General features: G+C 42.6%; 1 protein-coding gene across 1 annotated transcript in view; it reads right to left on the bottom strand.

The window, feature by feature from the left end:
• LOC121005804 (E3 ubiquitin-protein ligase RNF213-like) overlaps positions 1-24,391 on the bottom strand; it is a 407,639-nt gene that overhangs the window by 27,776 nt on the left and 355,472 nt on the right. The window contains exons 16-19 of the mRNA XM_040438594.1: positions 19,601-19,784; positions 17,373-17,546; positions 17,145-17,291; positions 13,996-14,621 (exon numbers count right to left, since the gene is read on the bottom strand). Of these exons, the coding sequence (XP_040294528.1) occupies positions 13,996-14,621; positions 17,145-17,291; positions 17,373-17,546; positions 19,601-19,784 (1,131 nt within the window). The remainder of the gene's footprint in view (positions 1-13,995; positions 14,622-17,144; positions 17,292-17,372; positions 17,547-19,600; positions 19,785-24,391) is intronic.

The raw sequence follows: 24,391 nt of genomic DNA on the forward strand, positions 1-24,391 counted from the left end.
TGTGAAGTATGGTGGTGGGGGCATCATGGTTTGGGTCTGCTTTGCTGCGTCAGGGCCTGGACGGATTGCTATCATTGAAGGAAAAATGAATTTCCAAGTTTATCAAGACATTTTGCAGGAGAACTTAAGGCCTTCTGTCCACCAGCTGAAGCTCAACAGAAGATGGGTGTTGCAACAGGACAACGACCCAAAGCATAGAAGTAAATCAACAACAGAATGGCTTAAACAGAAGGAAATACGCCTTCTGGAGTGGCCCAGTCAGAGTCCTGACCTCAACCCGATTGAGATGCTGTGGCATGACCTCAAGAAAGCGATTCACACCAGACATCCCAAGAATATTGCTGAACTGAAACAGTTCTGCAAAGAGGAATGGTCAAGAATTACTCGTGACCCTTGTGCACGTCTGATCTGCAACTACAGGAAACGTTTGGTTGAAGTTATTGCTGCCAAAGGAGGTTCAACCAGTTATTAAATCCAAGGGTTCACATACTTTTTCCACCTGCACTGTGAATGTTTATATGGTGTATTCAATAAAAACATGGTAACGTTTAATTCTTTGTGTGTTATTAGTTTAAGCAGACTGTGATTGTCTATTGTTGTGACTTAGATGAAGATCAGATCACATTTTATGACCAATTTGTGCATAAATCCATATCATTCCAAAGGGTTCACATACTTTTTCTTGCAACTGTATATGGTGATTGTATATGTATCAGTGGCGTAACTACCGGGGAAGCAGGGGAAGCGACTGCTTCGGGGCCCGGGCTGACAGGGGGCCCAGCCCCCGGCACCCGACAGCGCGTCCTGTCTATCCCTGCAGAGCTGACAGGCTGAGGCACACGCTCTGAGCTACGAGACCCTTGTATTTAAATCTCATTTAACATGTCTTTCAGAAAAGTTTCTCCTGGGATTCAAACTCTCGACCTTTCACATCAGAGGCAAGGCATTTACCCACACAGCTATGAAAGCTGTATTACCAGTTACTTAAAAAAAAAAATAATAAAATAAGACTTCTGTAGGTAACTTTGATACCTAGTGTACATACACATGACAGCTGCCCCAGCACACTGTGTATGGATGTAGCAGAGCTGGGTGTGTTGGGGCAACTGTCATGTGTATGGTTGTACACTAAGTATCAAAGTTATCTACAGTAGAAGTCTTATATATATATATATTTTTTTTTTAAGTAACTAGCTGTACAGCTGTCATAGTTAGGTGCTTTGCCTCTGATACAGAAGGTCATGGGTTCGAATCCCATCTTACACTTTTCTGAAAGACAGGCTAAATAGGAACACGAGCACCAAATCTTCAACACTAGAGGCTGCTGGGAACACAGGAAGAGGAAGAGGCCTGCATCGCTGACATGGAGGTAAGTAGAAAAGTGTTTTTTTTTAAATACCGGACTGTTACTTTACTGCCACAGGGAAGGGGGGGGGGGCTATTGGCGCCATGTTACTGGCACATGGAGGGGGGAGGAGAGAGGCACTTGATACTGGCACATTAGGGGGCAGGGGGAGAGGATGGCACTATGATATTGGCACATGGGGGGGGCAAGAAATGGATGAATCATGAGGGGCAGAAATGTTAAATTTGCCCAAATGTAGATTCGCTACCGGCCCTGGATAGGTGTATAGTGTGAATCCAGCACAGTAGTGTATGTGGTGTATGTAGCAGAGCTGTATGCGACACAGGGATGTATAATGTGCACACAGAGCTGTGTATGTAAAATGTGCAACACAGTGATATATGATGTGCCACTCAGAGCTGTGTGTGTAGCAAAGCTGTGTATGTAAAATGTGCAACACAGTGATATATAATGTGCCACTCAGAGCTGTGTGTGTAGCAGAGCTGTGTATGTAAAATGTGCAACACAGTGATATATAATGTGCCCCTCAGAGCTGTGTGTATAGCAGAGCTGTGTATGTAAAATGTGCAACACAGTGATATATAATGTGCCACTCAGAGCTGTGTGTGTAGTAGAGCTGTGTATGTAAAATGTGTAACACAGTGATATATAATGTGCCACGCAGTACTGTGTATGTAAAATGTGTAACACAGTGATATATAATGTGCCACTCAGAGCTGTGTGTGTAGCAAAGCTGTGTATGTAAAATGTGCAAAAACCCTGATGCTCTCAAAAAGAGCAAGCAATATAAAACATTGTAGTTTGATACCTTTTACCCCTTAAAGACCGGGCCCATTTTCATTTTTATATTAGCCATAACCTTTTTATTTTTCCATTCACATAGTCATATGAGGGCTTTTTTTGTGTGGGACAAGATGCATTTTTTAAATGTCGCCACTTAATTTACCATGTCTTGTATCAGAAAGCAGGAAAAAAATAAATTCTTTGTGGGTTAAAAAAAATAAAACAAAAAACACACACAATTCCGCCAAGGTTTTTGAGGTTTTGACATCACGGCGTTCACTAAAAATGACGTCTTTATTCTGCGGCTCAATACAATACAAAACTTGTATAGTTTTTATTTGGTTTAATTACTTTAAAAAATTACTTTTCTATATTTCGGTCTATGTGAGGGCTTGTTTTTGTGTAACGATCAGTAGTTTTCTTGGGGGGGGAGGGGGCCCCATACAAAAATTTGCTGTGGGGCCTAGTCACTTCTAGTTACGCCCCTGATATGTATATAAGATTTGATGAGAGAGACTGATGTTGGGGGAGGAGCTCAACTGCATCATGTGATTAGTATTGGATGGTATAAATGTTGCACCTCATTCATTATGTACACTGCTTGAAAAAGACCACACCGGTCGAAACGTCGCTGTGATTTGGTGATTAAACGTTGGAATGATGATGAAGACACGAGAGTGCCATGGTATATCATCTTTTTTGTATGGGAACTCCAGTCGTGATAAATCTCCCCCACTGAATATAATGAGATTTTTTTTCATTAGATAGAAAATGCACATACATCCAGGAGTAATGTACCAACATTGCAGGGCTCCATGCATCTTTGTAGCGCATGTAGGGTCGGTGCAAGGATTTTTGCCAACACAAGCGAAGCTACAATTTGGCGCCCCCCCCCCCCTGAACTCGGTGGGGGTGATGTAAAAAGGAGGGGGTGATGTGACATGGAGGGGGAGAAATGTGACATGGAGGAGGGAGAAATGTGACATGGAGGGGGGAAAATGTGACATGGAGGAGGGAGAAATGTGACATTTCTCCCCCTCCATGTCACATTTCTCCCCCTCCATGTCACATCCCACTCCATGTCACATTTTTCCCCCTCCATATCACATTTCTCCCCCTCCATATCACATTTCTTCATGTCACATTTCTCCCCCCTCCATGTCACATTTCTCCCCCATGCCACTTTTCTCCCTCTCCATGTCACATTTCTCCCCCTCCATGTTACAAATCCTCCACTCAATGTCACATTTCTCCCCTCATGTCACATTTCTTCCCCCTCCATGTCACATTTCTCCCCATCCATGTCACATTTCTCCCCCTGCATGTCACATTTTACCCCCTGCATGTCACATTTCACCCCCTCCATGTCACATCCCACTCCATGTCACATTTCTCCCCCTCCATGTTACATTTCCTCCACTCAATGTCACATTTCTCCCCTCATGTCACATTTCTTCCCCCTCCATGTAACATTTCTCCCCCTCCATGTCACATTTCTCCCCATCCATGTCACATTTCTCCCCCTGCATGTCACATTTTACCCCCTGCATGTCACATTTTACCCCCTGCATGTCACATTTCTCCCCCTCCATGTCACATTTCTCCCCCTGCATGTCACATTTCTCCCCCTCCATGTCACATTTCTCCCCCTCCATGTCACATTTCTCCCCCTCTATGTCACATTTCACCCCCTCAACGTCACTTTTCACCCCTCATGTCACATTTCTTCCCCCTCCATGTCACATTTCTCCCCATCCATGTCACATTTCTCCCCCTGCATGTCACATTTTACCCCCTGCATGTCACATTTCACCCCCTCCATGTCACATCCCACTCCATGTCACATTTCTCCCCCTCCATGTTACATTTCCTCCACTCAATGTCACATTTCTCCCCTCATGTCACATTTCTTCCCCCTCCATGTAACATTTCTCCCCCTCCATGTCACATTTCTCCCCATCCATGTCACATTTCTCCCCCTGCATGTCACATTTTACCCCCTGCATGTCACATTTTACCCCCTGCATGTCACATTTCTCCCCCTCCATGTCACATTTCTCCCCCTCCATGTCACATTTCTCCCCCTCCATGTCACATTTCACCCCCTCAACGTCACTTTTCACCCCTCATGTCACATTTCTACCCCTCCATGGCACATTTCCTCCCTCCCATGTCACCCCCCTCTATTAATGTTGTGTAAAAACATTATGCTCACCTGGCCTTGGACCCATCAGCAGCAGCTCCACTTCTCCTCTGTTTGGTTCTGGTATCTTCTCTCTGGGCTCCCGACAAGTTTGAGGACCTTTCCCACTCAGCCAATCAGTGGCCGCAGCTGTGTCACGTGTCAGGCTAGTGATTGGCTCAGCGGAGGAGAACAGCCATGGGCGGGCGGCAGGTGGCACGCAAGTGATTTATTTAAGAAAATAAAGTTTCATTCTTTCGCCCCCCCCCCCCCCCCCCCCTTGGCTCGGCGTCTCTGCGCCCTAAGGCAGCCGCTTGGTCTGCCTTATTGTAGAGCCGGGTCTGAGCACTTCCCAATGACTGCAATATCCTGATGAAAATGCTCCCTATGGTCGTCACTCGGTGCATCACAATTAACCACTTCCTGACTGGGCCATTTGCCCCTCTTCCTGACCAGGTGCATTTTCTGTTACTTTTAACACATGCACCTTTGAAAGCTGCCCATCACCTTTTTTCCATTCAGTTATGTAAATCATATCTGTGCTTTTTTGGTGACACATAGGATTTTACTTTTGCCTTCTTTATTTTATTTTTTTTATTTTTTTTTATGTAAAAAAAATTTAAGGAAAATCGTCTGTTATTGACATTTGTTTTATTTATTATTATTATTTGTTCAGTTTATTATTTTCCCGTTCCATAACAGTAATTTTGATATATTTTGATGTATGGGTTATGGTCGCCAGGGGCCTAGCTAGAAGCTTCATTGTAGAGTTTTTTACTTTTTTTTTGTTATTTTAAACTGTGCCCCCCATTAGGTTCCCCCGTGACTTTTGGGGGACATTTAACTTTATATTTTTTTATTGATGATCTCTCCTGTAACTGGGGCTGACATATTAGCCCCAGTTACAGGGGGAATACAGCCCCCAGAGAGGTTGTACACGCTTGTACAATCTCACTGCAGAGGTGATCTAGGTCTAATAAGATCCAGTCAGCCAGTAACTTCCAAACAAGAACTAATCTTGCATATCCAATGTCATTTTGATGTTCAGCACCACAAAATTATGTAAAAAAATATCATGTCAAATAATTTAATCATGTCTCAGAGTCATGTTATCTGCATAGTGGTTTCTATTTGTAACAGAATCAGGCCTCTTGCACACAAACATTTTTTTTTTTCTGTTTGCGGACCGTTTTTTGCGTTCTGTATACGGTCCGTATACTAAACCATTCATTTCAATGGTTCCGCAAAAATAATAATTAATGTACTCCGTATGCATTCCGTTCCGTGGCTCTATTCAAGTCAATGGGTCCGCAAAAAAAACGGAACACATACGGAATGCATCCGTATGTCTTCCGTATCCATTCCGTTTTTACTGAACCATCTATTGAAAATTGTATGCCCAGCCCAATTTTTCTATGTAATTACTGTATATTATATATGCCATGCTTCCGTTGCCATTTGCGAGCCGCAAAAAACGTAAACCAAACGAAAAAACGGAACGGAACCAGAAACAGTACTGAAAAAAAATACTGAAAAACGGATCCGGGAAAAATGGCCCGCAAAACACTGAAAAAGACATACCATCGTGTGCAAGAGGCCTCAATGACACAGTGCTGGAACCATTGTACTGAGAATACTACTGGTGCCTGACAAACCCACTGACTTATAATTGAGTCTGTTGGGTTCCTTTGTGAAGTCCATTGTTTTGACAGATACCAATGACACCAAAGGACCCAAATGAGTTATGACAGGGTCTGTTGGCTTCAAGATGTTGTCAAAATGTCCATTATTATGACAGGAAAAATATCTGATGGATATGAATAAAGTAATAGACGGAATGTTGGAATGATTGGGAGATCTGCTGACGATCTCATGTCTGTGGTGTACCCATAAGAGTAACAGCAGAAACACATTACGGAGATTGAAACATTGAGATTTTCACCAGCACCTGTGAATACAGTACATATTTTGAAATGTACCCATTTTCAATGAGAAATAGATGAATTAGCATTTTTCAACATAAAGTCAGTAAAAAACAATATATGAATCAAAATTCATGAGTATGACTGGGAGGTCATTGGAGACTTTAAAGAGGACCTTTCACCAGTTTTTACTTTATAAAAGTGATACCTCACACTGTAGCCCATGTTCCCTAGATGTGATATCGCTAATTTTTTTCATGATATGCTCCTCAGTTCCGCCGCTGTGCCCCTTATTCTCTTTTTCCACCTTGTATGCTAATTAATAACATTGGTACAGGGAGGAGGAGACGGCTCCGTTTCTCAAGGGTCATCTCCTTCTACCTGCCTGTGAGCTGTCCAATCACAGCGGAGCGCGTCACAGCCAGGAAGAAGATGAGCTGTTTTTTCTCAATGGCTGTGACGCGCTCCGCTGTGATTGGACAGCTCACAGGCAGGTAGAAGGAGACGCCCACTGAGAAAAGCTGATGTCTCCTCCTTCCTGTAACGATGCTATTAATTAGCATACAAGGGCGCCTAAACAGAACGAGGGGCACAGCGGCGCAACGGAGGAGCATATAATGAAAAAAATTAGCGATATGATATCTAGGGAACATGGGCTACAGTGTGAGGTATCGCTATTATAAAGTAAAAACTGGTGAAAGGTCCTCTTTAGACCTAATGCACACGACCGTTGTGTGCATCCGCGTCCGTGGTTCCGTTTTACGTTTATTTTCGCGGCTCCATTGACTTTCAATGGGTCAGTAGAAAAATTGGAAAATGCACCGTTTGGCAGCCGCATCCGTGATCCGTGTTTCCTGGCCGTGAAAAAAATATGACCTGTCCTATTTTTTTCACGGTCAACGGTTCGTGGACCCATTCAAGTCAATGGGGCCGTGAAAAATCACGGATGCACACAAGATTGTCATCCGCGTCCGTGATCCGTGTCCGTGATCCGTGTCCGTTTTCCCTATCATTTTCAATGCAAACTTGACTTATTTTTTTTTTTCACTTTTCATGTCCGTGGATCCTCCAAAAATCAAGGAAGACCCACGTACGAAAAAACGGTTATGGATCACGGACCAACGGAACCCCATTTTGCGGACCGTGAAAAAATACTGTCGTGTGCATGAGGCCTTAAAATGATGGCAATCTTGATGGGTCTCAATGGCGATTTAACCCTGAAGGACTTTTTGTCTTCAAGATGTGAAAATTTCTTCATCCCTGACCTTCGAGTCATACCTGTTTTTTTGTTTCTGTTGCCGTACAAGTTTTTTGCGGGATGAGTTGTATTTTTTGATGGCACAATTTTTTAGTGTATACATTTTATTGAAAACTTTAATATTTTTTTGGGAGAGGAATGAAAAAAAAAACCCCATCCATTCAGCAATTTTTGGGGTTTTGTTTTTACAGCGTTCACTGTGCAGTTTAAATTACCTTTACATTGATTCTGTGGTTAAGCATGATTAGGGAAAATTTATATAGTTTTTTTTTATATTTTCCTACTTTTGCACAAAAATAATCATTTAAAAAAAAAATCATTTGATTTTGTGTCACCATATGTTGAGAGCTGAAACTTTCTTATAGGCTACTTTCACACTAGGGTTGATATTTTCCGGTATTGAGATCCGTCATAGGGTCTCAATAACGGAAAAAAATGCTTCCGTTTTGTCCCCATTCATTGTCAATGGGGATAAAACGTAACTGGACAGAAAGGAATGCTCCAAAATGCATTCCGTTCCGTTTGGTTGCGTTCTCATGCCGGAGAGCAAACTGCAGCAAGCTGCGGTTTGCTTTCTGTCCTGGGATGTGGAGCAAGACGAATCTGTCATGACCCACAATTCAAGTCAATGGTGACGGATCCGTTTTCTCTGACACAATAGAAAACGGATCCGTCACCCATTGACTTTCAATGGACTTCATGACGGACCCGTCTTGGCAATGTTAAAAATAATACAACTGGATCAGTTCATAACGGATGCAGCCGGTTGTATTATCAGTAACGGAAGCGTTTTTGCTGAACACTGCCGGATCCAGCAAAAACATAAGTGTGAATGTAGCCTTATTTTTCGTGGTACCATTTTGAGGTACAGTACAGACCAAAAGTTTGGACACACCTTCCCATTCAAAGAGTTTTCTTTATTTTCATGACTATGAAGGCATCAAAACTATGAATTAACACATGTGGAATTATATACATAACAAACAAGTGTGAAACAACTGAAAATATGTCATATTCTAGGTTCTTCAAAGTAGCCACCTTTTGCTTTGATTACTGCTTTGCACACTCTTGGCATTCTCTTGATGAGTTTCAAGAGGTAGTCCCCTGAAATGGTCTTCCAACAGTCTTGAAGGAGTTCCCAGAGATGCTTAGCACTTGTTGGCCCTTTTGCCTTCAATCTGCGGTCCAGCTCACCCCAAACCATCTCGATTGGGTTCAGGTCCGGTGACTGTGGAGGCCAGGTCATCTGGCGCAGCACTCCATCACTCTCCTTTATGGTCAAATAGCCCTTACTTTCAAAGTGTTCCCAATTTTTCGGCTGACTGACTGACCTTCATTTCTTAAAGTAATGATGGCCACTCGTTTTTCTTTACTTAGCTGCTTTTTTCTTGCCATAATACAAATTCTAACAGTCTATTCAGTAGGACTATCAGCTGTGTATCCACCTGACTTCTCCTCAACGCAACTGATAGTCCCAACCCCATTTATAAGGCAAGAAATCCCACTTATTAAACCTGACAGGGCACACCTGTGAAGTGAAAACCATTTCAGGGGACTACCTCTTGAAGCTCATCAAGAGAATACCAAGAGTGTGCAAAGCAGTAATCAAAGCAAAAGGTGGCTACTTTGAAGAACCTAGAATATGACATATTTTCAGTTGTTTCACACTTGTTTGTTATGTATATAATTCCACATGTGTTAATTCATAGTTTTGATGCCTTCAGTGTGAATCTACAATTTTCATAGTCATGAAAATAAAGAAAACTCTTTAAATGAGAAGGTGTGTCCAAACTTTTGGTCTGTACTGTACATACACATACAGTACTTACCAACAATTTAGGCTACTTTCACACTAGTGTTTTTTGCAGATCCGTCATGGATCAGCAAAAACGCCTCTGTTACAATAATACAGGGGTGGCCAACCTGACAGACACAAAGAGACAGAAAAAAAAATCGTATGACTGCCAGGAGCCACAAGCTATCCGTTCACACAAATATGCGTGCACACGACAGTATTACTGCAATTGAGTTATCAAACATTTAAAAGTGCATTTAAACCACCTTTCCTACCTGTAGTGTAGACAGCTTTAGTGAGACTTCTGGTAATCTTTGTTTTTCACAATGTGTTTCAAGATTTCTCAGATGACACCCCATGCACAGATGACCGCCTTATGCTCAGTTGACAGCCCCATGCTCAGATGACACCCTTATGCTCAGATGACCGCCCATGCTCAGATAACACCCCATGCACAGATGACACCCTTAGGCCCCTTTCACACGGGCGAGTTTTCTGCGCGGGTGCAATGCGTGAGTTGAACGCATTGCACCCACACTGAATCAGGACCCATTCATTTCTATGGGGCTGTTCACATGAGCGGTGATTTTCACGCATCACTTGTGCGTTGCGTGAAAATTGCAGCAAGCTCTATTTTGTGCGTTTTTCACGCAACGCAGGCCCCATAGAAGTGAATGGGGCTGCATGAAAATCGCAAGCATCCGCAAGCAAGTGCGGATGCGGTGCGATTTTCATGCACGGTTGCTAGGATGGAGACCCAATCATTATTATTTTCCCTTATAACATGGTTATAAGGGAAAATAATAGCATTCTGAATACAGAATGCATAGTACAATTGCACTGGAGGGGTTAAAAAATAAATAAATAATAATTTAACTCACCTTAATCCACTTGATCGCGCAGCCCGGCTACCACAAGAGGACACAGTTTTAAATTTGATGGGCAAAGGTTTAAAAGTAATATAAGTAAGTATTACTTTACTGAGAGAGTAGTGGATGCATGGAATAGCCTTCCTGCAGAAGTGGTAGCTGCAAATACAGTGAAGGGGTTTAAGCATGCATGGGATAGGCATAAGGCCATCCTTCATATAAGATAGGGCCGGGGGCTATCCATAGTATTCAGTATATTGGGCAGACTAGATGGGCCAAATGGTTCTTATCTGCCGACACATTCTATGTTTCTTCTGTCTTCTTCTTTGCTGTGCAGAAAAAGAACCTGTGGTGACGTCACTCCGGTCATCACATGATCCATCACCATGGTACCAAACATGCCGATTTTTCTCACGCGCGTGCAAAACGCATTACAATGTTTTGCACTCGCGCGGAAAAATCATGCATGTTCCCGCAACACACCCGCACCTTTTCCCGCAACGCCCGTGTGAAAGAGGCCTTATGCTCAGATGACCGCCTTATGCTTAGATGACCGCCCATGCTCAGATGACTGCCCCATGCTCAGATGACTGCCCCATGCTCAGATGACTGCCCCATGCTCAGATGACCGCCCATGCTCAGATGACCGCCCATGCTCAGATGACCGCCCATGCTCATGTAACATCCCAGAGTTATGTTACTAAACTCTTTTTCCCCGCTACTATTTGTTGGTAACATGTGCCTTGTCATCTAATGTGATTTTATTTAATATTCCTCACTAATGTGCATTGAAAGCCTTGTAAATCATATATTGCTGTAATTTCAATGTTTCAGCAGGAACTTAGTTCAGTTTAGCATATCTAGACTGGAATAGTTCATTCCAGTTTAGCTCCCCCCTCTTTGAGCTCCCCCCTTTTTGTTCCCATATCCTGCCTCATGGGGAGGAAAGGAAGTTAGTGTTAGTGTGCCAGCCACCCCGGCTAGGGGAAGGCTGTGCTGGTAGGAGCTCCCAGTTCTAGGGATCCCAAACCAGGATCTAGTCTCGGCTGAGACCAAAGATCACCATTCCCAGTCTGAGCCCTTCAGCCTCAGCTGGTGACAAGCAAGCAGCCACCTCCAGAACTCCAGAAAGAACCATACCCTGTGAGCATAACTGTGAGTACCGTCCAGAGACCAGGAGAAGCCAAATTCCTCCTCAGCTAGTCAGTCCCCAATACAGCAGAAGATAGACAGAGCAGAAGATATAGATTCCTGCCATATTACAGAGCCACAAGCAGACGACTTATCCTGCAAGAGAGCACATGATAGAAGTAGAAGACAGATTCCTGCCATACATTGCCAATACCTGCTGGGACCAAAGACTATTGCTGTATCTCATATGCATTAATGCTGCTTCCAGTAAAGACCAGTTCGAATTATATTCCAAGTCTGGATCTCATTCATTGCTGCCAAATTCCTCAATTACTCCTACTAGCAACACACTCATTTATTGCAAGTGAGCCAGGATCCAGGAGTCCAGCCATACCAAGGTAGGAGACACCGTTGACACTACTACCACACAGAGACATTACACCACTCTGGCATTCCTCACCTGGTACGTGAGTTGCAACACCTTAAAGGGCCCTGAGACTGTACTCTGCGCACGCTGCAATTGGCGTCACAAACAAAAACTACTAACTATCATTTACACCTGACCCAGTCACTGCATATTATAGCGTCAGAGTGCATTATTCCAATCCGGCTTACTGCACTCAGATGACCGCCCCATGCTCAGATGACCGCCCCATGCTCAAATGACCGCTCTATGCTCAGATGACCGCCCCATGCTCAGATGATGACCGCCCATGCTCAGATGATGCCCCATGCTCAGATGACTCCCCCACCCCCATTCTGAAATCATGTGTGGGGGGGTGATTTGACATAGGGGAGATGTGAGCATGGGATGTCTGATTTTTGGTGTCTTATGTGAGCACTGGGGAGGCAAATTTAGTGGGTCTGATGAGGATTTGGGGGTCTTATCTGAGCTCATAGTAGCCCCATGTCAGATAAGACCCCCATGATCAGTACTTTAATAAAATAAAACTGTGTAGGGGGCTCATCCTACCTCTGCTGCCGCTGCTCTGGAGACTGTGGCGCTCTCTTCACAGTGACCTGACGTGCACAGCGTCAGGTCAGAGCGCGGGCCTCCACGTATTAAGGGGGGGGGGATGGCACTGCGCCACCAATGGCAATTAACCTTTAATACAGATACAGGAGGCGGGTGCCGGCAGAATCACATAGCCGACACCTGGCCTCTATGACAACGCTGCGATCCCCGGCAGTTAACCCCTCAGTTGCGGCACCTTACGGGTTAACTGCCGTGGATCTCAGCTACCTCTCATAGAGGTCGGGTGCGGGCTATATGATTTTGCAGCCAGCACCCGGCTCCTGTATTTGAATAAATGAGTGAGTTAACTTCATTGGTGGCTGTGGGCACAGCCCCTCCCCTCCACTTCCCCTCTGCATTCTTCTTCCTTCTCCCCTGTGCTGCTAATATTTCGATACCTGCAACATCCCTGGCCCGCTCCCCTGCGAGCCGCATATGTAGAGGAGAGCGCGCTCCTCTGAGAGCTGCAAGTGAAGGTGCGAGGAGCCGCATGCGGCTCGCGAACCGCGGGTTGGCCACCCCTGCAATAATACAACCGCATGCATCCGTCATGAACGGATCCGGTTATATTATGTCTTCTATAGCCATTACGGATACGTCTTGAACTCCATTGAAAGTCAATGGGGGACGGATCCGTATTCTATTGTGTCAGAGAAAACGGATCCGTACCCATTGCCTTACATTGTGTGTCATGACAGATCCGTCTTGCTCCCCACCACATTGCAGACAGAAAAACGCTGCTTGCAGCTTTATACTGTCCGCGATGGGGACACAACCAAACAGAACGGAATGCATTTTGGAGCATTTCGTTCAGTTTTGTCCCTATTGACAATAAATGGGGACAAAACTGAAGCGTTTTCTTCCGCTATTGAGATCCTATGGCGGATCTCAATAGCGGAATTAAAAACGCTAATGTGAAAGTAGCCTTAGTTGGTAAATTTAGGGCATGTAAGCCATGTTCTAGGGATGCCTTAAAACATCGTGGAGCACCCACTTATGGGTGGAGCTTACACAAGACCCACCCATTTTTGTCTCAGAACAATACACATTTCCTGGAACTGTCTCTGAAATGTAGATGCAGTCCCTGCAAATTCGGGACTGTTGGCAACTATGCATACAACTTTACATTGCTTTCTGTCCTTTTGAGGGGTGTAATGAACAAAAACAGCAATTGTGTTCACCGTGTAGGTTAAATAACATGATCATTGTATAGTTCAGGATGTTACTGATGTAGTGATATTAGTCATACCAGATACCCAATACCATTTGCTTAATACAGCTACGTCACTACTGCCTGTAAACAGGACAGGCAAGGACTGGAGCAGTAGCACTGGAATGGTGGAGGTCTACGTGGTAATTATATGTTCTTTTATCACATTTAGGGGAATTAGGGAAGATTTCAGATAATAAGGAAAACCCTTTTAAAAGAAGAAAGGTTTTGGTGGGGTTTTTTTTGAGCTTTTTTTTTTAACTTTTATTTCTTAGCTAATAGGGACTCGGCCATGCAATCTCTTGATAATACAATGCAATACTTCAGTGTATTATGCCCATCAGTGTAATACTGATTTCTGACTGGTAAGTAAATGTGATATATACTGTACTCATTCATTGTACTAATGAAAGTAAACAGACAAGCATATTTCTTACTGTAATTCGTGATTAAACAATACTTACAAATTCCTGCAGTGTTGTTAAGGTTTGAAAATTTCCAGATAGGTTCAGCAAACATTTCACGTCATATATGACTTTTGCTGAACGGAACGCTACGTCAAGCTGGTGATACTGCTTAATCTGCATCACACGTTTAGAGATCCATCGACCACTGTCCTTATCTCCCAAACAACACAAGGCTCGAAATTCTTCTTTTAACTGTTCAGATCTATTTCTGAAATCCTCCAAAAAGTCATCAGCAACTTCAAACGTGATTTCTCCCGTCTTTAAATTTTCATAAATGATTTTACAATGTTCAAGGCAGGGGGTAAAGAGTCTATCCTTTAATTCCACTAATGTTATTTCCACATCTTCTTCATCTTGACTTTTGTCACTGACCTGACTTTCGAATGAATCTTCAATGCTGTTTGCAAGTAAGTGCCCTTGTTGTCCCCAGCAAGTAATGAAAACGTGACTGTTTGTTAAAGTATGTACATAGTGAGCCATGTCCATTAGGTCAGAAGACAGTTGGTAGTAGGACACAGAGTCTCCTTGGATACTTTCACCAAGAATCTTTACAGGGGTTAAATCATTCAGTTTTTGGGGTTCCAGATTTGCTGAATATTTCCTCCGAACCTCAGAAACATTTACTGCAAATTAAGGAAAAGAAAACAGTAGGTAAAGCTAAAACACTTCTTCTATTACATTCTGAACAACCGACATACTTCAGAAAAGGCAATAAGTTACAGGAAACAATTTGTGATTATATTAAATAATGAGAGAGAAGAAGAAATGAATCGCATTTGTGATTATATATGCAATATTAGCCATTGGACTTTATATCTCTCTGTAGGCATTAAATCTTGTAACACGATTCAAAAATTAGGGACAACAATTCAATTTCAGTACATTGAACTCAAAATTAACAGAAACTAGCTTAGAAAGTTTATCAAAGTTTCTTGACATATCCAAGTATCCTCCTCCCGGACAATTTATACACCATTGTGTGTAATTCATGTCTCATTTTTGCTGTATATGTTTAGACATACAGTAAAAAAAAAAAAAACGTACACAAAAGTATGCAATTTTGTGGTTATCTATCCTAATGTATAAGTTTCTAAAATGTTGTTAAAGAGGACCTTTCATTGGTCCTGACATAACACTATTAGTACCTGGCAGTGTAGGGCATAATCAGATTGGCTGCTCCATTGGGGCGCTGTGCCCCTCATTCTCTTTTTCTGCCTTGTATGCTAATTAATAACATCAGTACAGGGAGGAGGAGACAGCCCCTTTCTCAAGGGGCGTCTCCTTCTACCTGGCTGTGAGCTGCCCAATCACAGCGTGTCACAGCCCAGGGAGAAGGTGAGCTGTTTTTTCTCCCTGGCTTCGAGGTGCCCCAACGGAGCAGCTGATCTGAAAAAAAAATTACAGCACGGACATCTACTGGTCATGCCCTAAACTGCCAGGTGCTAATATTGTAATGTCAGGACCAGTGAAAGGTCCTCTCTTTTTTTAAATAAAGATTTGTAGATTTAAAAGTTTCATCTGAAAAAAAAAAACCAACGGACAGGTTTAACCCAGCAGTGAAATCGCGGGGCTCCGATCAGTTGCCATGGCAGCCTAGATGCTGCTGAAGCGATCCAGGCCTGCCATTGCATAGCTCAGAATGGAGAGTGTGAAAATCCTATTCACCCTAATAGTGATCTATTAGGGAGATAGGAGAGGGGATCAAAATATCCCATGTACTAGGCCCCTAAGGGGGCTAATAGTAAAAAAAAAAAAAAAAACACCAATATATTACAATTTAAATCACACCCCTTTCACATATAACATATATATAAACAATAAAATAAACATATTAGATATCGCCGCGTCTGAAAATGTCTGAACTATTAAAAAAATTTTTTTTTAATGAACGGTGAACGGGGGTTGGGTCTCACAGGCTTCTGTAGGAGGTAAGCCCCGATGCCTGTGGAAGACATCAGTATGGCTTCCCAGTCATCAGGTCCCTGTCACTGCAGTGCGGGGACCCGATAGAGTCCGAGAGGGATCCCACCCCCCCTCAACAAACTCTGTGTATGCCGCGGTCAGCATTGATCGCGGTATACAAAGGGTTAATCTCACTGATGGTGGTGTATACAGCAGGGGATCGGCTGTCAGGAACAGCTGGATCCCTGCCGCTGATAGAGCGGGCATAGCTCCTGCACCCAGCCGATCAGCACGCCATAACTGTATGGCTGCTATAAGGAAGGGGGTAATCCAGACACCAAAGTGTTTAAAGGGAGTTTGAAGATTTGTACCTGTGACACTGGCTGACCTGTTACATGTGCGCTTGGCAGCTGAAGGCATCTGTGTTGGTCCCATTTTCATATGTGCCTGCACTGCTGAGAAACATGATGTTTTAATATATACAAATGAGCCTCTAGGAGCAGCAGAATCATTGTTGTTATACCTAGAGGCTCTGCCCTCTCTGCAGCTGCCACACCCTCTCCACTTTGATTGACAGCGGCAAGAATGATGGCCTTTTTACTGTCTGGTCCTGTGAATGAAATGGAGAGGGCGTGGCAGTTGCAGAGAGAGCTGAGCCTCTAAGTGTAATTGCAACGCCCCTGAGGCTCATTTGCATATATTAAAACATAATTTTTCTCAACAATACAGGCACATATGAGCATAGGACCCTCCCTGTGCCTAGATCCACAGATGCTGGAATCTGCGGCATCTGAGGGGCTAAATGATCAGGTCCAGCGTCAAAGTTGCTAAGGAGACCTCCATAATGAGTTATCTTGCAGCTCTGTGAACATGTGTTCAAGGCAAGAGCCAGGATACTGACAGGGTCTCCAAGACAGTCAGAAGCACAGGCTACAAATAAAAGTAAATGTGTATTAATGCAGTTTTAGGGATTTGTGAGTAGGGTAAAGTAATATTTGCATGTAGCTGTACAGTAGGTCCCCAGAATGAATTCTACTGGTGGGCACCTGGCACCCCAGTCCGACATTACTCGATTGTCATCCCATTGAAAACATCTCACTCTTATTTCACCCTAAAATTATCTGCTAATCCTAAAGGTTCACACTCTTTTGCCACACACAGACATGTGATATTGGATCATTTGTTTCAATAAATAAATGACCAGATCTAATATTTTTGACTCATCTATCTACCGTAAGCATTACCTTTTACACTCCGAGCAATTCTGTTGATCATGTTTAGGAGACTGCCCACCCACTCCCGTTCTGTCTTTATAGTTTTTAACTCTTTCCCCCTCCACTCCAGCACTTGTCTGATGTCAGCCACCGAGATGTTCTCTCTTTTTTCTGCTTCTAAAAAACAAAAATCAGTCAATTATATTAAGTTGCTATTGGCATTCTCTAAATTTTAGTAGTTTGGATCAATGAACTTACTAAGTCTACAAATGTCCAGAAACTTTTTTTTGCTCTTCAAAATATATTCCAAATGTTTAATCGGCACAGTTCCATCGATGACACTTTTTCTGGCTTCTAGAAACACAGAGTCTGAGATGGCCACCAGCTCCTGAATTTCCTCATTAATATGCTCAATGATTCTAGAGTCTGTTCCTACAAAACCAAACAAAAAAGGACTCTGATAACACATGTCACAGTGTAATCTCGGTTATCTCGTGACAAAAGCCTTTAAAATCCATTGAAAATGGAGTTAACTTTTTCTTGACATTCTTTACTTAAAGGGGTTGTCTCACTTCAGTAAGAGGCCGTTATCATGTAGAGAAAGTTAATACAAGGCACTTACTAATGTATTGTGATTGTCCATATTACCTCCTTTGCTGGCTGGATTCATTTTTCCTTCACATTTTACACTGCTCGTTTCCATGGTTACAGACCACCCTGCAATCCATCAGTGGTGGTCGTGCTTGCACAATATAAAACACTAGCCTATGTGTGCTCCCACGGTCCCGGCCACCAGAGGCTGACGCTTTCTCCTATAGTGTGCAAGCACGACCACCACTGATGGACTGCATCCAGCCAGCAAAGGAAGCAATATGAAAAAGCACTAGCCTATGTGAGCTCCCACGGTCCCGGCCACCAGAGAGGCTGACGCTTTCTCCTATAGTGTGCAAGCACGACCACCACTGATGGACTGCATCCAGCCAGCAAAGGAAGCAATATGAAAAAGCACTAGCCTATGTGAGCTCCCAAGGTCCCGGCCACCAGACAACAATATATTAGTATGTGGCTTGTATAACTTTCCCTACATGATAAATTAACCATCAAGTTTAGCTAAGCTGCATCTGCATGCTCTGGACTGGTTGGGGTACGGTTCCCGCTGAGCAGCTGTTTGAAGTGGCCTCCTCACCGCATACCAAGCACAGCACCTTACACTGTATAGTTGCTGTACTTTGTATTGCTGCCTAGGCCCACCAAACAGCGAGCGAGACCTCACTATTCTAATAATATTAAGGCTCTGTTCAAGCCATCCATTTTTCTCTTCCAAAGTGACAGATATGTCATATGACGGACACCATTAGGCACCTGGTGGACCCAACTGACTTATAATGGGATCAGTCAGGTTCCACAAAGTGTTTGTTATTTTGATGGGAAGAACACCACTGCCTGCTAAGCTATTCTTCCTCTCAAATTGGAATCTCTTGATGGACGTGTGAACAGAGCCTAACACAGTAACACTGCCCAATTTGCATTCTGCATTGTAAGATACAGTTCACATCCTGTTTCTGTATGACCCTCTCCCCATCTTTTGTGCCAGTTATCCTAAGGGCTCATGCACAAAAACGTTTTTTCTTTCCGTGTCTGTTCCGTTTGTTTTGCGGACCATATGCGGAACCATTCATTTCAATGGGTCCGCCCAAAAAATTGAAGTTACTCAGTTCCGTTTCTGTATGTCCGCTCCGCAAAAAAATAGAACATGTCCTATCATTGTCCGCATTACGGACAAGGATAGTACTGTTCTCTTAGGGGCCAGCTGTTCCGTTCCGCAAAATACGGAATGCACACGGACGTCAGCCGTGTTCTTTGCGGATTTATTTTTTGCTGACCGCAAAATACTAATTTATCTATCTACTTTCTGTTCTGCTTTATAGTTGGTCCCTGTTCTCATCAGTGCATCAAATAGTAGTTTAATACTACTAATAAAAGTGATAAAAAGGATAATGCAAAATGATAATGATGTAGGACTGCAGTATAGTAACACATTCCCAAGCCAAAATCTGAAATTCCTAGGCCCCATACAGATAAAGTGTCAGTGCCCCCCAAATACCAATACCCTATAGTGAAAATTCGATGTATTTGTTCCTAATTTTCAGTGTGGATTCCATACTAAAAATCCAGAACAAGTACAGTGCAGTGCAAGTGAATGCCCCCTGCCAGTCACTTTCACACAGTGATTTGTCCCATTACAACAGCTACTAAAAAGTGACGAATGTGGGGAATTCGGTCATAAGGAGGGTCACTGCAACCCATGTTTGATAGGTGTTTAAATGTAGTTGGGGTGTATAATTTATGGGTAATATGAAGCAGGTAAAATAAGTAGGAAGACAAGGTGGAGCAAAGATGGCACTAGAGGAGCTAGTAAAGAAAGTAGTATACAAGGTGGAGGGGCTTACGGTGGCTAGCAATAAAAACAAAACCCCAAAACTTACCATAAAGTTTAAATATATATGTAGCATCATCCCACTGTAACAAGTGCTGTAGAATTCTATCATTGTCTTGTACACATTTTCCATGGTCATCTTTTGGCCAAGAATTCAGTATAACACTGGACACCAAGTGCTCAAAATTTGCCAAGTTATATGTATCCAACTGACGGAGAATATTATTCTCTGACTATAAAAGAAAGTTGAGAAAAAACAAACAGTGAAGACAACCACATTGTATAATGTACCAGGGTTATAGAGGTTTTCCAGGATCAGGGTACTGATGGCCTATTCTCATGATGATTCAACAATATCTGATCAGTGCGGGTCCGACTCTTGGTAATCACACTGATCAGCTGCGCGAAGAAGCACTAGCGGCAGTGTGAGTGCTGTGGCCTCTTCGCCTGCAAGCTGTTTACTTTGTAGCATTGGTGCAGGGTATTGCAACTCCATTAGATTCAAATGAATGGGCTGTAACTGCAATATTCTACACAGATGCTGCACTGGCAATTGTCTGATCCCAACAAATGTGGCAGATTCACCTAACGTAGGTGAATACACCAGTGACTGTGTGTACTGTATATAAGTTGAGAATATATGTTCACGCCAGTTGTTCTGTCCCTGCATGTCACTTATTGGACAATCCAATCATTCAGACCTTTCTGCACATTGCAAGAACTTAATATTTGCATAAACTTTGTAACACATTCATTAAAGAGCATCTGTCAGCAGATTTGTACCTATGACACTGGCTGACCTGTTACATGTGCGCTTGGCAGCTAAAGGCATCTGTGTTGGTCCCGTGTTCATCTGTGTCCACATTGCTGAGAAAAATGAGGTTTTATTATATGCAAATGAGCCTCTAGGAGAAAAGAGCAATGTCCCTGTTGCTCCTAGAGGATCATTTACATATAGTAAAACCTCATTTTTCCAAGCAGTGCAGGAACACATGAACACTGGACCAACACAGATGGCTTCAGCTGCCAAGCGCACATGTAACAGGTCAGCCAGTGTCATAGGTAGAACTCTGCTGACAGAAGCCCTTTGAAGAATACATTTAGACTACTGTATTTTTGCATAAAAGACATTCAAAATAGTGACCACTATAGAGTGGTCATGTACAGGGAATCCAGCAGGACCACATACAGCACATACAGAATCCGTACATTGTAACCATGTATGTGGTGTACGGATTCTGATTGCTACAGTATGTGCTGCATTGAGCACAGTACTGGCAAGAGCACAAACAGCTGTTCCTGCCTGTCCTCACTCTGCTAAAGCCTTCCACAGAACATTGGTGTAGCGTATCCCGCGTATACAGCGCATACTGTAGCAATAAGAATCTTTACATTGCATACATGGCTTCTTCAGAGTGTCTGTTTTGACAGAAAAACAAAACCAATAAATAAAATATATTACAAAAACTATTAGGGTATTTTTAACAGTTTAAAAAAATTGATAGAATTTTTAGCTACACTAAATAATAAGAGTCAATGTACTTTCAATGTAGTTTCATTTAATAGAGAATGGTGTAATTAGCACATTTCTAAATCACTTCATTTAAAAATTTTGCCTGCATCCATCTGAAAAAAGCTATAAAGTCATGGCCACTAGGGGTCTCACTTCCACCTAACTTGCAGTTCACTGCCTGTTAGGCTAGATCTGTCTCTAGTAACAGAGACATAGAAGACTGTCCACAGGAAAAGGGAGCGTGCCAGAACTAGCTGAGCGCTTGGGTCTGATAGTACTGCCTCTACACTGCTTCTAAAGAGCAGTGAAGCTCCTGTGTGTCTGTAAGTCTGACCTCCCCCTCCTTATAAGCTTTCTGAACTCCCTAGAAGAAGGCAAACACAGTGGGAAGTGAGGTCACTGCACACAGTCACTGCAGACTGCACAAGAGGAAGACACCCCCTGCTTATTAGAGAAATGCATCTAGCTTTGCAAGTTAAACATGGAATAATATGGCTGATGAAGACATTAGGGAAGCCCAAAAAAGACCTGCTTCTTCGCAGTTATGATTCTTCAGTGAATCACAGCCATTATGAAAACATTTTTTGAAAACTCAGGTATGCTTTAACCCCTTAAGGACTTATGACGTACCGGTACGGCATGTTTCCCTTGAGTCCTTAAGGGCCCATGATGTACCGGTACTTCATAACTTTAAAACTAAATTGCGGCGCAGCTGGGGTTAATAGGAACAGGATGTCCGCTGAAATCATTCAGCGGGCATCCTGTCACAACTCCGGGGGGGTCCCGTGACCCCCCCGTGTCGGCGATCGCCGCAAACCGCAGGTCAATTCAGACCTGCGGTTTGCGGCTTTACCTGCGGTTTGCGGCGGCGTGTGGCGGTGCCATCGGGTCCCCATGCGGCTGTAGGGGGGACCCGATGGCATAAAAGGCAGCGCGATGCCTAAGGAAGGAATCGCGCTGCCTTCCGGGGACGAGCCTGTGAGATCCAGCCCCCTTGATCTCACAGGCCGGAAGCTGTATGAGTCATACACAGAGTATTACTCATACAGCCAATGCATTCCAATACAGAAGTATTGGAATGCATTGTAAAGGATTAGACCCCCAAAAGTTCAAGTCCCAAAGTGGGACAAAAAATAAAGTGAAAAAAAAGTTGAAAAAATAAAGTTTTACCCCAAAAAATAAACAAAAATGTCATTTTCCCCAAATAAAGTAAAAAAAAATTGGTAAAAAATAAAGGGGGGGGGGGGGAGTATACATATTAGGTATCGCTGTTTCCATATCGACCGGCTCTATAAACATATCACATGACTTAACCCCTCAGATGAACACCGTAAAAAATAAAAAATAAAAACTGTGCTAAATAAACATTTTTTTTGTCACCTTACATCACAAAAAGTACAACCGCAAGCGATCAAAAAGGCGTTTGCCCACCAAAATAGTACCAATCTAACCATCACCTTATCCCTGCAAAAAATGAGCCCCTACCTGAGACAATTGCCCAAAAACTGAAAAAACTATGGGTCTCAGAATACGGAGACACTAAAACATGATTTTTTTTTTGTTTCAAAAATGATATTATTGTGTAAAACTTACATAAATAAAAAAAAGTATACATATTAGGTATCACCACATTCGTATCGATCGGCTCTATAAAAATATCACATGACCTAACCCCTCAGATGAACACCGTAAAAAAAAATTAAATAAAAACTGTGCTAAATAAACCATTTTTTGTCACCTTTCATCACAAAAAGTGTAATAGCAAGCGATCCAAAAGTCACACGCACCCCAAAATAGTGCCAATAAAACCGTCATCTCATCCCGCAAAAATCATACCCTACCCAAGGTAATCGCCCAAAAACTGAAAATATTATAGCTCTCAGACTATGGAAACACTAAAACATGTTTTTTTTTGCTTCAAAAATGAAATAATTGTGTAAAACTTACATAAATAAAAAAAGTATACATATTAGGTATCGCAGCATCTGTAATAACTTGCTCTATAAAATATCACATGACCTAACCCCTGAGGTGAATACCGCAAAAAAATAAAAATAAAAACGGTGTAAAAAAAGCCATTTTTTGTCACCTTACATCACTAAAAGTGTAATAGCAAGCGATCAAAAAGTCACACACACACCAAAATAGTGCTAATAAAACCGTCATCTTATCCTGCAAAAATCATACCCTACCCAAGGTAATCGCCCAAAAACTGAAAGAATTATGGCTCTCAGACTATGGAAACACTAAAACATGATTTTTTTTGTTTCAAAAAAGAAATCATTGTGTAAAACATAAATAAAAAAATAAGTATACATATTAGGTATCGCCGCATCCGTGACAACCTGGTCTATATAAATATTACATGATCTAACCTGTCAGATGAATGTTGTAAATAACTAAAAATAAAAACGGTGCCAAAACAGCTATTTCTTGTTACCTTGCCTCACAAAAAGTGTAATATAGAGCAACCAAAAATCATATGTACCCTAAACTAGTACCAACAATACTGCCACCCTATCCCGTAGTTTCTAAAATGGGGTCACTTTTTTGGAGTTTCTACTCTAAGGGTGCATCAGGGGGGCTTCAAATGGGACATGGTGACAAAAAAATCAGTCCAGCAAAATCTGCCTTCCAAAAACCGTATGGCATTCCTTTCCTTCTGCGCCCTTCTGTGTGCCCGTACAGCAGTTTACGACCATATATGGGGTGTTTCTGTAAACTACAGAATCAGGGCCATAAATATTGAGTTTTGTTTGGCTGTTATCCCTTGCTTTGTTACTAGGAAAAATGGATTAAAATGGAAAACTTGGCAAAAAATTGAAATTCTGAAATTTCTTCTCCATTTGCCAATAACTCTTGTGGAACACCTAAAGGGTTAACGATGTTTGTAAAATCTGTTTTGATTACCTTGAGGGTGTAGTTTCTTAGATGGGGTCACTTTTATGGAGTTTCTACTCTAGGGGTGCATCAGGGGGGCTTCAAATTGGACATGGTGTCAAAAAAATCAGTCCAGCAAAACCTGCCTTCCAAAAACCGTATGGCATACCTTTCCTTCTGCGCCCTGCTGTGTGCCCATACAGCAGTTTATGACCACATATGGGGTGTTTCTGTTAACTACAGAATCAGGGCCATAAATATTGAGTTTGTTTTGGCTGTTAACCCTTGCTTTGTAACTGGAAAAAAATTATTAAAATGGAAAATCTGCCAAAAAATTAAAATTTTGAAATTGTATCTTTATTTTCCATTAATTCTTGTGGAACACCTAAATGGTTAACAACGTTTGTAAAATCTGTTTTGAATACCTTGAGGGGTGTAGTTTCTTAG

Source organism: Bufo bufo, chromosome 1 (assembly GCF_905171765.1).
Source record: "Bufo bufo chromosome 1, aBufBuf1.1, whole genome shotgun sequence".
Taxonomy (NCBI): Eukaryota; Metazoa; Chordata; class Amphibia; order Anura; family Bufonidae; genus Bufo; species Bufo bufo.